The sequence below is a fragment of the Jaculus jaculus genome, chromosome 6 (assembly GCF_020740685.1).
Source record: "Jaculus jaculus isolate mJacJac1 chromosome 6, mJacJac1.mat.Y.cur, whole genome shotgun sequence".
NCBI lineage: Eukaryota > Metazoa > Chordata > Mammalia > Rodentia > Dipodidae > Jaculus > Jaculus jaculus.
Window position 1 is genome coordinate 124,074,884 of NC_059107.1, and position 15,332 is coordinate 124,090,215.

Here is a 15,332-nt window from a genome sequence, read left to right on the forward strand (position 1 = left end):
ACCAACACCCAAGAGATAAATATGCTCATATGACATGAAGCTAAAATCCAAGCAATAGAGTGAATGAGATGCACGATAAGGAGAAATCTTGTGTTGGTTTAAAGCAACTTATAACATAGTATCTTTTCAATTTGTATTTTCAAGATACAGATTTCAAGATCTCAACCCACACAAAATTGTGGAATAAACAGGCTTTAAAATTACATGAAAATAAATCTAGTTTCTTATGATGCATAAACATACAGGTGAAGAACAGAAGACACAGTTATTCTGTTCAGATCAAGTGAATGGTATCACAGAAAATAAAGCCAAATTAGGGGAGGAGATATGGGGTCTCATTATGTAGCTAAGCCTGGCCTCAAACTTGTTATCCCCTTTTTTGTCGACTTTTTGAGTGCAGTTTCTACAGACATGTCCCACCATATCAAGTTGGTGCTTGTGTCTTTTTTTAATCACTTGAGAAGCTAAAATTAATTTCACTATTCATATATCTTACTTTCTAACAAAGTGTGTATCCATTACAATCTCTTACTATTAGGAGACATAATATTTTTTTTTGTATAGACTTGAACTTGGCCATTAGTAAATTTAATGATCATATTTATTTAAAGCTTTGGCCCTCCTGAAATTCATTAATAGTTTGTGGGAAAATCCATTAAATTCCAATATCACCCCACAAGAATAAGACACATGTTTTTCTTTCTGTATATCTGAAATCTCCCACAAATTTCCTGCATCTTCATTACTATGAATATGTTTCAGAGGGACATGATATAAGCGGAAGGTGACCCCTGCTCAAGCTGTGAATACATGTGAATAAGAATGCTTGCACTCTTGAGTGTTGAGTGTTGATCTAGGGGAAAGACTTGGAGTGGTTTTAGATTAGAGGAGACCAAGAATGTGTGTGGGGACACTGGACAGTGGAAGAACATAATAGAGACTTTTTTTTTTGAGGTAGGGTTTCAGTCTATCTCAGGCTGTCCTGGAATTACCTATGAAATCTCAGGGTGGCCTTGAACTCACAGTGATTCGCCTACCTCTGCCTCCCAGGTGCTGGGATTAAAGGCGTGTGCCACCATGTCTGACTAACAATAGAGACTCTTGCTGTACAATTTACCATAGTCTACCTAATTTTTAGTAAAATTAACATAATTTTCTTAAAAACACAAAACAAAACCTCTGGTGACACAATCCCACAAAGTTGCACTTGTGCACAGATAGTGCATGCATCTGGAGTTCTATTACAACGGCTGGAGTCCCTGGCACACCAATTCTCTGTCGCACTCTTGGCCTCTCACATTAAAAAAAAGAAAAAAAAGTGCCCAGTCTATTGGGCTTGAATTAAAAAGAAAACATAGAAGTGCTGGAAGGATGGCTTAGCAGTGAAGACACTTGCTTGCAAAGCCAAGGGATTCAGGTTCAATTCCCGAGGACCCACACAGGCCAGATGCCCAAGTGGCAGTGTCTGGAAGCCCTGGCATGCCCATTCTCTCTGTCTCTGTCTCTCTATCTCTTTCTTAAATATATAAATAAATATTTTAAAATGAGTTTTCATGTGCCTATAGCCCAGCATTAATAATCACTAGGTGGCATTTTGAAAGGGGCTTTGTAAATGAGAGCAAGTGGAAGTATGTGTTTTTGCATTTCATTGGATTTTATTATTGTGTGATTGACAGAATTTTTAGCAGTTTTAAATGTAAAAAGTTAATCATTTCTAATTGTATATAACTTTTCTGTAACACTTCAATAAAAATATCCTTTTTACACTTAAAAAATACCACCAAAATCCCTTATATATGAGGGTCAGTTATAGAGTAGCCCAGGACGTACCTCAGCATTTTATATACATTAGCTTTAGTTATATGTATTTTCCAAGTTAAAGAAACTATAATACAGAAAAACTGATTTATTCAAGGTAAGAGAGCTGATATTTAATGGAATATAGATATGAAGCCAGTAATACTACCATATTTTATAGGGCTAGCGAGATTGTTCAGTGGTTAAGTCACTTGCCTGCAAAGCCTAACAATGGGGCTTCAGTTCCCCAATACCAATGTAAAGTGAGATACAGAAAGTGATGCATGCATCTAGAGTTCTTTGCAGTGGCTAGAGGCTCTGGTGTGCCTATTCTATACTCTCTCTTTCTCTCTCTCTCTCTCTCTCTCTCTCTTTCTCTCTCTCTCTCTCTCTCTCTCTCTCTCTGTCCCACTTATCTCTGTCTCTCTCTGCTTGCAAATAAAAAAATACATACAATTCTGTTAAAAACTACCATATTTTATAATGAAACAAGGATCTCAAATATCTACCTAATTTCAACAGTTACCACTTATGATTCAAAATTATTTTTAGAGAAAGCTATTGGATGCAAAATACAATAAGAACAGTAAAATTAAATCATATTCCTACAGGTTTTTTTTTTTTACTGAGAGGAGATGGGTTTAGAAAATAAAATTTTATAATTTCTAAATGAGTAGTGATGATTATTGAAAGAAGAGTGAGGATCTGAGTAATGTTTTAGCTAGTTAATGCTCAGTTATACAATGATGAAAATACTCATGCTCAATATTTCTTGGAGAGTTGACTAACATATATTGATTTCATTATTAAGTTATTGAGGACTTCTCAGCAAGTAGCTTCTACTTTAGATTTTAATTACCTGGGTAAAAATATTTTTATAGTGCAACCTTAAAAATCCTGGGTTTCAGAAAAACAGGAGAATCTGTAGCAAAATAGTCTGCCCTTTAAGAGGTAGATGATGGGCCTGTCACTAAATCAAATATACTACTGTTTGCATTTTATTACAATAATATGCCCTGTTTTAAAAGTTATCTCTGAATTGATCAAGAATTTTTATTTATTTATTTATTTTGTTTTGCTTATTTGAGAGTGATAGGCATAGAGAGAAAGAGGCAGACAAAGAGAGAGAGAAAGAGAGAGAGAGAGAGAGAGAGAGAGAGAGAGAGAGAGAGAGAGAGAGAGAGAGGGAGAGAGAGAGAGAATGGGCACGCCAGGGCCTCCAGCCACTGCAAACCAACTCCAGACTTGTGTGCCCCCTTGTGCATCTGGCTAACGTGGGTCCTGGGGAACTGAGCCTCGAACTAGGGTCCTTAGGCTTCACAGGCAAGCACTTAACCACTAAGCCATCTCTCCAGCCCAAGAATTTTTGTTTACATGCAATAGCAGAGAAAGAGATCTTGCTCATTCAAGGGTCTCAGAGTCATTTATAACTTAAATGCAGATAATCTGGATTTGCCTAACACTCTATCCATTCTTCTTTTTGATGAAAAGTCAACACAGAAACACCTGCATTATCTAGAAGGGTTTAGGCAATGTGGATCTAGCTCATCATTACTTAAATTTCATGCTGATCTTTTGCTAGAGAGTAATTATTTTCAGTAGGGGCTGATTGTTGATTCCGTTTCCATTGCATTTACTTATTAGCTTCTAAGTAAAGAAAAGTATAACAAGGAATTATGTTAAACCAATGTCTTTTGCTTAGTCTGATATATCCAACACCTCAAATTTTTAGACACTCTATGTTATCTTCTTCAAATAAAGAATTCTTTAATTAAGTGGCTCATTCAGCCATCTTTGTATCCATTCAACTAGAGTCAGAAATTCTCTCTTGTTCTCTTAAAATCATTCTAAGGTTTTGTGGGAAGCTCTTCAGTTTATCAACCAAACTGCTTTGCTATTGTACTTTGTTATTTCCATATGAGATCATGGATTACACTGCCAGTTTGTGTCACATGAGATAACAGGATGCTTTGCCATCTTTTACCATAAGAGATAACGGGATGCTCTGCCAGGTTTAATATTGAGAAGCTGGAAGACATCTTCTGATTGACAAATCCATCATTGACTGAGAATTCCATCATTCGGCTTGGTAATACCTGCTCTTTCATCTGTATATTTTTCATGAATTCCTATTTTGTTATAAAGTATGTTTTTAGACTCATGTTTTCTTTATCGGACATACCTTCAGTGAGCACTTTCACACTATTCGTTATGTCTTATTTTTCAATCCAATCATTCTGTTTCATGCATCTATGAGCTCAGAAAACCCATCTTTTAATATAGTTTTCACTAAAGGACACAGTCAAATCCTTTGTAATACATTTCAAATGCAAATCTTGGGCAAAGTCCCGCATTCTTCACATTGTTTCATACTGTGTGCTATTTGCCGTGCTTTTTTGTGCATGACATTTTATTAACAGGGTCCTTATCTCTAAGTGTATGTGTGTGTGTTGCATAATATTTTTAGCTGTGAAAATCTTTCATTTTTAAAAGTATAAATAATTTTGTCAATGATCTGTCACAAAAATATGTGTGAAGTAACTGAAATGATTCCAATTTGTTATGGCTGTATATTAATACAAACTCACGCATGAAACAAGACATGAGCAAAATGATTTCATTTTGTATGGATTCAGTTTTCCAGGTTCGGCATTCTCTAGATAAAGAAAACATTTCTTAAAATTCACATTAATTCTTTTAATGTATGGGATATATCAGAAAGTGACTTGCTTTAATGCAGTGTCACAAATGCTTGCCAACACAATAATACTACCTTTATAATTGAAAATGAGAAATTAAAATTTTATTTGTTCATATTTTACACTAATATAATTTCAAAAAAAGTAAAATGGAATATAAAGTAATGATTACATGTTAAAGTCATATGTATTGACAAACTACTGATTCTTGTGATTTCTTGATTTTAATCTAGCAGTCGTTCAGCACAAGCTGTTCCCTCCAACTCACAATGCATTTTGTGCAATCTCTGTTGCAGGTTACTTAGTTATAGAAAATCCATCAGGTAAGTTTGTGAACATTTTTTTTTTTCGTTGTGAATGTCAACTTTAAATTCAGTGACTCAATGAATCTTTATATATGGTTCCCTTTTTTGTATGTTTGTTGGAAAAAAACTCTGGGCTAGATATAAATCATAAAAGCATGACTAATTGCATGGTAACTGGAGAAATGCTTTCTCTCTCTCTGGGGTGAAGCCTGCATGTCTGTATTTTAGCTTGGGAAGTAATACGGGGATATTTAAACTCCTTAGGGCTTTAAGACCATATCATTATGAGAATGAGGTCACTGCAATATTTTATATCTTCTAAAACCCTGTAATGCAGAAAATGTTTTCTGTATGACAAAGAGGTATTATGTGCTTTAGAATTCAATGACAACTTTATGCCCCTACATTTACTTGAAAATGTTTCTTCACTAAAATATAAAGTCCTTCATTTAAAGTAGCTAATTTTTTAAAAAAATATAAAGAAGAATTTTGTACAAGGAATACAAAGAAAGTAAATTTAAAGAGGAAAAGTTATCTTTGTAAACATTACTACAGTGCTGTGCTTCTGGACTATTTTGCAATATCCACCATTTTTAAATGTTAGTACATTCTGTGCCTGGACTAAGCAAAAAATATCTAACATAATTACTTGTTATTCTTTTCTTTTCTTGGAGGCCAATAAGCAAGAAATCTTTCCTGCAACATGTTGAAGAGCTTTGCACAAACAACAACCTAAAGTTTCAAGAGGAATTTTCGGTATGTTACCAGCAGTTGTCACAACATTGCAAGACCTCCAGTAGATTCATGTGTCACATTTCATGTCCATTTTAAGCATGCAAGGCCACGAAGGACTCTGGCCTTGATAATCAATACCCAATTACCAGGTTGATTGTTTGGGTAGTAATGCTACACCGGGTGGCCTTTAGTGCAACATGGTCATGTTACTCACCTACCGCAAAAGGGAAGGTGCTCCTCTTCAAACCTTCTTGCAATGGCAGCCAGAACCAACTCCTCTGCTCTTTCATCCAGATATACATGCAAATATGGGGTGCTGGATTCATTAGCTTTATGTTTCCTTAGACTAGATTATACTACAAATACAAATTTATGCTTAAGTAACTATTTTAGACTTAGACACTGCATGGATCATAAATGCATTGAACAGGCTATCATGATGGGCATGCTGACCATTGCTTAGTGTATGTTAGTGGTACAGAAGAATAAAGGAGCAGAAGTGGATGTTTCCAGAAACTGTAAAACTAATACTACTTCTGTATCCCCTACAAGGAGGGTCCTTTGGAGAGGGCACAGGGATAAAGGTAAGGATGGTACCAACCTCTGCTGTTTATACACCATGCCCATAACTAATAAAAAAAAAACTGTGTCTTTATATATACCCCAATACATATAACATTTTATTTATCTGTAAGATTTGCATTATTTATAAACAAACTTGGGATTTATTGAGACTCAAATGTACCTTTCCTAAATTCAATGATTATTTTATATTGTGAAAGTAAAATAGATTTCCAAATGTAACCAAAAGTTTTATTTCTGTTTTTCTTCATAAAATTCTTAGCATGTGAACTTATGAAACAAAGAAGTAATTGGCTTCAATAATGCTGCATTATTGAAAATACCAAATATGTGAGGTTAATGGTATTTTCTGCAGCTTTTTGGTTATGCTTCTTAAGTAATATTGGTCTGGACTTAAGAAAATCAAGGGAACCATAAAATTTTCCTTCAAATTTATGCAGTGAGAACTCTCAAATTTTCAGGAGCAAAAGTTAAATTTCACTAGAATCTGAGCGAATACAATCCCATTATGCATGACGGAAGAGAAAGTTTCACTAGCAAATGCATTTCTATGAACTGACCAAGCTGCTAATTTAACTATTTAGGAGATCACAAAATATTTTTAAAATTGTTCTTATCTCAATGCATTATTAAGCATTTTAAGTAAAAATTACTGTGTTGTAGCAAATTCTGACCTATATTAAGCATTTTATTTGGCATATTAATATTTCAAAATTTAGCACTTACAAGCTGAATGGCCTAGGTCAAATGCTCTAAACTCTCTGAACCTCAACATCTGTGTCTGTAAAATGATAATTTCTATCTCATAGAGTTGTGAATACCAAAATGATTGATTGTGCCCAATACTGAGAACAGCTCTGGCACAAATATTTGCTACTTGATGATTATCCTCACCAAAAAGAAGTTCAAATTAGGGCAAGAACCCCAGACTCATATTTTAACACTACAGGTATACTGTATCATGATGGAATGTGTCTGCAGAAGGGACGGTTCTTGCTGAAAATCTGAAGATGCTTCCTAAAAATGCTCACCGTTGAGCTGAAGTCCTGCATGAATGGAAGTCCAATGAGAAGATAAAGGGGAAATGATTCCAGAGAGAGAGGATGAATATAAAAGTGTAAAGAAATCGAGCAATGTAACTCATCCCCCTGAAAATACACCAAACAGTAGGAGAGACTGACAGGAATGATAGCTTAATTGGTCATAAGGTTATTTAATATAATCATGATATTCAGAACATCTGCCTGGTTAGTGAGTGTTGCTCATCCACAACCAGACTTAAATCTGAAAATGGAAATTTTTGTGTGTAAAACAGTTCTAAAATAAAGGTATCATTTTCTAGTCAATTTCTAACACAGTTTTCTTTCCCTTGTCTTTATGTACTCTGGAAGCCTTGACATAAGGAAGCTGTTCCTAGTCTTCTCATTTGGTTACCTTTTTCCTAAGCCTTAGAATTCGAATGCACACACTTTCCCTCCCCACTAACATATTCACATGCAAACAACTATCTAGAATTTCTTCTTGAGAAAAATAGAAATGGATAATTATTGTATTAAAAATAATTTATAATGTTTAAAAGTTGAAAACTACACACTTTACATTTTTACAGAGGTTGGAAAGCTCAGCCTATGCTTCTATAATGGGAAATAAATTTCACCAGATCAATACAATAATAAATCTATCTTTTGTACCAGCTTCCTTAAAGATCATTGCATTACAATGAGCAAGGTAGACAGATCATGATTTCCCCCCAAATGTCAACAGTAGGTCTTCCTGGTCCATTTTGCTGTGCCCGATCATTCTTAATCACACCTTTGCATTCCACTATCAATTTAACAAGGCCAACTGAGTACAGGAGTTGACCTTTGGCATTTTTTCAAATTGACCAGTGTTGCACCAATTAATAGGCATGAAATCATGCTGCCTGAGGAGAAAAAACAAAAAATAAATCACTGAACTCCAGTCTTCCTAGTAAGGAGGCACTAACATATGAAAGAATAGTCAGTGTGTACCTGATGAAGTCAGGGGTGCATGTACCAAAGATCATTCTCTTTAATGCTCCCCAAAACTATTCTGTATACTAAGGGCAACATTTACATAATCCCATTACTTTTCATTTGACCTTGATCCCTTAGTAAAGATAGTTATTTTATATTTATAAATAACAGAGTGGAACTGGAGTAAAGCTTGGTGGTAAAATGCTTGTTTAGTAAGCATCTGTAACTGAGTTCTTTCCTAGTACCAAAAGCTTAAAAAATGAAAAATATAAAAAATAAAAAACTTAAGCTTAGAATAAGGAATTTATTTTTACAAGACAGAATTTATTGCTGGTCACTGATAAATTTAAACTTTGTAATGACTTTATTTCACAGGAGTTACCAAAATTCCTTCAGGATCTTTCTTCAACAGATGCAGATCTCCCTTGGAACAGAGCAAAAAATCGCTTTGCAAACATAAAACCATGTATGTGTACTTACTATTACTTGTTTAACAGTTACGTATTTAAAAATGCTAAAAGCCTAACTTTTGGCATTCATTTAATACTTTATTACAAAGCTATTGATCTATGATAATACATTTCATTCCTGGTGACTTTCAAGTTGTATCACTTTTGCTTTGGTTCACCATTATTAAAATTAATTTACATGGCTTTCAGCTTGTTCACACGTTTCAGTTATGCAGGTGCAAGAAACTGTAGAACTACTGGTTTCCTCACTTTGTAATTTAACCCAAGTAAGAAATCTGTTTAATATTTTCTTACATTCTTACTCTCAAAAAGCAAGAAAGAAAGAAGGAAAAAGTAAAGAAAAAAATGACTCTTAACATTGTATAATAGTTTTTCATAGAACTTAATTGTTTTATGTAACATAAAAATGCATATCAAAATACAAGTTGTAGATTAGAGCAACAATATATTTACTAGAAATTATCTACAAGAGACAAAAAGGTAATCCATTTTATGTGTGTGTGTGTGTGTGTGTGTGTGTGTGTGTGTGTAATGTTATTTCTCTTTTCTAAAACTTTCAAAAGTTTGTGGGGAACTAGGGCTTGTGTAGCCCTGTAATCCCAAGTGCTTGGAAGATTAAAATAGGGAGATGGGAAAATCAAAGTCTGACTATGTTACTTAGGAAATTCAAGGCCATATAGAACAACTTTACAAGGCCTTGTTTTAAATTAAAAAAAAAAAAAAAAAGAATGGTTGGGGATATAGCTCAGCTACATAGGGCTTGCCTAAAAAATACAAAACCCTGGGCTCATTCCCCAGTATGACAAATAAATATATTAAAAATCTATTTCTTTTATCTTGAAAAATGTGGTATTAGAGGAGAACATAATCACAGAATGTAAAAGTCAGAAAGGTTTGGATAGGAAGTAATAGAACAAATTTTTGTATTTTACGACCTGAGGCTAACTTATGCATGAAGGGAAACAATTTTAGGCAAGTGTGAGATAAGAGGTTGTAAAGCAATACTACCTGATAATGTAGGAAAATTAGAATAGACTGAAAATGCAATCAACTTTAATTACCTAAAATCCTTTCTACTAGAAAACAATTCGTAAGCAAATGACTTTAATAGCAACATGACAACTAAAATTTTGTTATAAGCAGTAAGGAACGGAGCTGGGGAAATGGCTCTGGAAAAAGTACTTGCTACACAATCAAAAAGATATGGGTTCAAATCCCTAGTACCCAAGTGAAGACTGACACTATAGTATGAGCATTTATAATTCCAGTGCAATTAATGAAACATAGAGGCAAGAGAATGCCCAGGAAGTTCATGGGCCAGCTAGAGTAGTGAATTAGAGATGCCACCCCAAACGAGGAAGGTAGGGAACAAGACCCAGCATTGTTCTCTGATCTCTATATATGCACTGGAACATGTGACCCCATATTTATATACATATCTCTACAGAACACAGACACATACATAAAAGCACACACACCAAAAAAGGCAAAAAAAAAAAAAAAAAAAGGAAGCACATGTCCTTCTCCTTTTCAGAGAGTTAACTTGCATTGGATTCATTTTAACTTTTAAGTGGATATTTCCAGTTTTATATGTATCTGTGCTAAATTTCTTCTAGCTGTTATGACATCTCTGTGCAGTGCCATTTATAAACTGACTGAAGAGGAGTTATGGAATGATTCATATTTATTTCTTATTGTATATCTATTTAGACTAATTTGCAATAGATAAGTAAGTATAAAGTAACTCATATAAGTCTAACTTATTACTAAGAAGTTTCTAACTGAAACTATGTGTAATTTGAGGTTCTAGTAGAATATTTTTATTATCTCAAACTTTTGATCTTTTGTTATTGAGATCTAAGGATATTATTGCCCAGTTCCCATTTTGGCGTAAGAAAAGTCAGACAATTCTAACATATTAATGAGAAAAGAATAAGGGAATAAAGGTAGCTGATAATATTAAATGAATACCCTTAAAACTACATGGGAGTGAGGAACATAACTGGTTTAACTCTACATACTGAAGATAGGACAAAAGTTAATATATCTACTTACTGAGGTACAATCCTGTTTCTCTGTTAATAATCCTTATGGTGATTGACATATTATTCAGTGGTCTGTGCCTCAAAGGTTATTGTAAGGATCAGGAAAAACACTTTGCTGAGTACTAGAACACAGGAAGCATTCGGTGAGTGTTAGTTCCTATTGTTAGTAGTCAAGTGACCACTTTCTTGAACTACTGCTAACTTCATGTGTGAATAAGATTGAAAGGTAGGCCCTTAGATCTGCACTCTATTAAGAGATAACCCCAAGCCCCCTTCCTTCCCTAGAATCAGTTTGAAAGCAATCTGTCCATTTAAGGCCACTTCTACAGAGGGAATACCTTTGTTTTCACTCTCCCTCCTTTCTTCCCTCTCTCCCACTCTCCTTTCTCTCACACATGTACAGCAGGAGAGCTAACAAAGTGTTTTGACCAACTGTATATTCCCATCATACTTTCAGAGGGCCCATAAACCTGAAAAAAACATGTCTTTTCTGAGAGCGAATGACTACTTTTCAATCGAATCTATGTTTTTACTCAAGCCAGTTAAGTATGGTGTTTTGCTTCCTTTGAGTAATGTCAAAAGGAAGATTTCAAATATCACAGTGCATTTTAGAAGCTATTAGCTTACAGGGTTTAACATACTGGAATTAGCAGTAAACACTTGCAGAAGCGATTTCCAAATCTCTTATGGGAGGACATGATGACCTTAATATCCAAACACCATGAAGAAAAGTTTAGCATCTTGTTGACTCAGCTAGTTATAAACAGGCATATCGAGTGAATGGAAACCTGATGGTTTCCCTTCCTGAGTTACAGGACTGGCTACAATGTCATTAAGTAGCCGGATCATACAGAATTCAAGAGCTTGAGACATAAATCATTTGCAGAAATCTGTTAAAACATTTCCAATCACTAAATTTAAACATATTGGATAGGCAATCATAAATTTTAAGAACACAGCTAAATTATTTTAACATATAATATATGCTTAAGCTTTGAAAAAATGAGAACAGAATTGAGCAATTTTAATGTTGTTCTTTACCCATTTTTCTTTCACATAGACAAGAAAATATCTTTGGTGCTGAGGATCAAACCCTGGGCTATTGGCATGCTAAGCGTGTGTATACACATTCCAGTTATAATATCAGTTTGGTAAACGTTCTCAGGAAAATAAAGCTCCTGACACTATGTAGAAAATTAATGGACACAGAGTATCTAATCATGTAAAATATTCAAAAGCATAATTAGAAATTTTGTGCTAAAGAAAGAGTAGGCATATAAATCAATTGGAAAGAGTAAATGGTCTAAAAGTAGACCTATGCAATTAGAGAAATCTAGTATATTTTAAAGGTGTTATTTTGAACCAGAGAATTAAGAATGGATGTTTAAAATATAGAATTTTTGTCCCAAATAATAACAAGGAGTAAAAGATATACTTATAATTCATTCTTTAAATAATAAACATCAGTATATTAAAGATTGAATATATATATTATCCACAGAAAGCTATGGATTCATTTATAAAATAGAATATTCGTTATGACAAATAACCTTGATGAATAAATCACAATCCAGAAGCCATTTTTAAAAATTAATTAAAAATTTTGATTATAGCACAATATAAGTGTTAATGAAAGGTAGAGCCAAAGATAAATGATAACCAAAAAAGAAAATTTTAATACATAAGCCAAAAAACTCTATAGATCCTTAACATAAAATATTGTTTAAATAAAATGTGAGAAACTGTAAAAAAAAAAAAAAGACTCAGTAGAAAAGGCATCTGAAATGACCAATAAACATACCATATAAATTTGTATCTATCTCAAAAACATAACTTGAAATGCTTATATTTTGTAATAAAAAAAGGAACAAGAAAAATGCTCAGATACTTGCTCAAGAATGAACTGATAGAATTAAGACAATTATTTGTCAGTATCTTTCAAGATTACAAAGGGACAAATGTGATTTGAGAATTTTACTTCTGGGAGTATATTCTAAAAATGTAGTTGTACATTTAGTTTTCAGAACTTTATAATAAAAATGAAGTCAGCTAAAGTCATGGTAACTAAATATGCATATTTAAACATACTACATGTGTTTATAAAAGAAGAAGCTAGATACATTCATGATTACATGCAAATATTAGTTAAATAAAAAATGTTTTTTAGGTCTGGAGAGATAGCTTAGCTTTTAAAGGCACTTGCCTTCAAAGCCCAACGACCCAGACTCAATTATCCAGAACCCACGTAAGCCAGATACACAAAGTGGGGAAGGCATCTGGGGTTCGTTTGCAGTGGCTAGAAGCCCTGATGTACCCATTCTTCTATCTGCCTCTTTCTCTCTCCCTCTCTTTCAAATAAATAAAAATCAATAAAGTAATTTTCAGAATCAATTATATATCATTTTTCCAATTATATATATGAAAAATTCTGGAAATGTAAACAAGATACCTATGGAGAGTAGAAATGATATAACAATGAAGTTTTTAAATTTTATATTTATGTCTAAAGTGGGAATATTAGATTCATTAACTTGTGATACTTTGATAGTTAAATGGTCATGGCAAACTGTAAACCTAATGAGCATTGATTCCTTCTGCTTTCTTAGACAATAATAACAGAGTGAAGCTGACTGCTGATGCCAGCATTCCTGGATCGGATTACATTAATGCCAGCTATGTTTCTGTGAGTTACTATTTTGATTTTTATATTTTGATGAGACATAAATATTGAAATTGCATTTCTTCCCAAATATTCTGAATAACAATTCATTAGGACTCTATTATTCTTTTTATTTCATTAAGTAGAAGCTTTGTCTGTACACATCAAGTGTTTTGTATATTACCATCATCTGTCCCCCCATTACACTGCCCCCATTGCACTGAGGGCCTTCCTCAGCCTTAGTGGGGTTGCTGGTCTTCACCATGAGTTGTGGATTGTGAGCTGTGAGAGCAGCGGTCAGTCATTGTGCGATATGGTGGTGGTGGTGGTGGGGGCATTGCCTGTGGATATTTCCTTTCATCCTGTGGCTCTTACAATATTCTCTCCCCCTCTTCTGAAAAATTCCCTGAACTCTATTATTCTTAATGTACTAATTATCAAACAGCAACATGATGTTTCTCCATTTTTGTAGGTAGAGATATGGAGGTTCTTAAAAAGCTTCATTTCAATTATCATTTTACTAGTTAGTGTGTGGCAAATGTACAACTTCATGTGACTGGTCCATGGTCTCCCCACTGGTTTTTATGCTTTGTTAATATATGCAATATATTCTATATATGTGTTATATATTATATATATAATTACATGTAATAAATTATATATGTTATATATATAAGTATATAACATATATGTGTTATATAGTATATTTATAATTACATAATATATTATACATATAATTATACATAATATGTTACATATATTATTTGTTTATATATGTATGCAAGGCCTGATGATGTCTATGTTGATAATGTAGTAGTCAAATGGACAGTCATGCTCATACATTAAAAACTTGTTATGGAATTTTTTTCCTCTTCAAGATGTTTAGTCTTTCAAAGAGTAAATGTAATTTTTTCTTTCTATCCTCAACTACATATAAAATGTGTCCTCCACTGTATCCTCTCAATAAACATATCAGAAATGATTTAACCTGAAAAGAACTTTCACATGTGTTGTTTTACACATCATAGCTAGTATATGCTTACTAAATTGGATTGGAAATTAAATTAAACCATATTGTTTATATTGGCTCTTTGTTCTAACCCTAGCCATCACCATGCTAGGTACTTAGGAACTTCCTAGTAATCATGGGCCTCCATTGTGTTACCATATTCATAGAATCTTAGAGTAGGAAGTGCTCTCCTGGTTATTTAAACTGGCATTTCACTTGGAACATTGCTGAAAAGATTCTTGGAAATTAAATGTCAGTATATCTTGGCATCAATTCATCCATTTTCTCTTAAAGCAATTCAATTTATCTCTAAGCAACTTAAACAATTGAGTTTTTTTGAAAGCCACATGGATATTTTCTTGTTCACTCACCTGCCCCTTCCTTCACTTATACTGAGGTTCTTCTATAATGCTTCATTCTTTCCCCAATATCAAACATACCTGCACTGTGTAAGTGTGTGTGTGTTGTGTGAATGTGTGTGTGTGTGCATGCATATGTGTGTGTTTGTACATGTGTGAGTGTTGTGTGTGTGTGTGTACACGTGTGTGTGTGCATGTGTATCTCTGTGTGTGTGTGTGTTGTGTGTCTTCATTATAAATCTTATGCTGGTGTATAATTATACCAAATTTACAACTACATGTTAGGTACAGTTGTAAAAAGAGTAAATAATGGAGAATTAGAGACTTCTAAACTGGGCTGGTGGGATTAGTGGTTAAGGTGCTTGCCTGCAAAGTCTAAGGATCCAGGTTCAATGCCCCAGTACTCACGTAAGTCAGATGCACAAGGTGACATAGGGATCTGGAGTTCATTTGCAGTGGCTGGAGGCTCTGGTGTGCCCATTCACACTCTCTTTTTTCTGTCTCAAATAAATAAACACAATATATTTTAAATGAACCCTTCTAAACTAAGTATGTATGGCTGGATGTAGAAAAGGTGAGGTGTATTTTGAATTCAAATTTGATACCAGAACTTAATGTTTCTATTGAAATTACCTCATGAATGTAATATTTAAATAACATTTTATTTTTTCACAA

The 15,332-nt window shown here is 33.8% G+C and overlaps 1 protein-coding gene across 1 annotated transcript in view; it reads left to right on the forward strand.

The window, feature by feature from the left end:
• The window catches only part of Ptprq (protein tyrosine phosphatase receptor type Q), a 199,154-nt gene that overhangs the window by 165,844 nt on the left and 17,978 nt on the right, over positions 1–15,332 (forward strand). The window contains exons 36-39 of the mRNA XM_004650139.2: positions 4,793–4,819; positions 5,476–5,557; positions 8,491–8,581; positions 13,237–13,313. Coding sequence (XP_004650196.2) covers positions 4,793–4,819; positions 5,476–5,557; positions 8,491–8,581; positions 13,237–13,313 — 277 coding nt within the window. The remainder of the gene's footprint in view (positions 1–4,792; positions 4,820–5,475; positions 5,558–8,490; positions 8,582–13,236; positions 13,314–15,332) is intronic.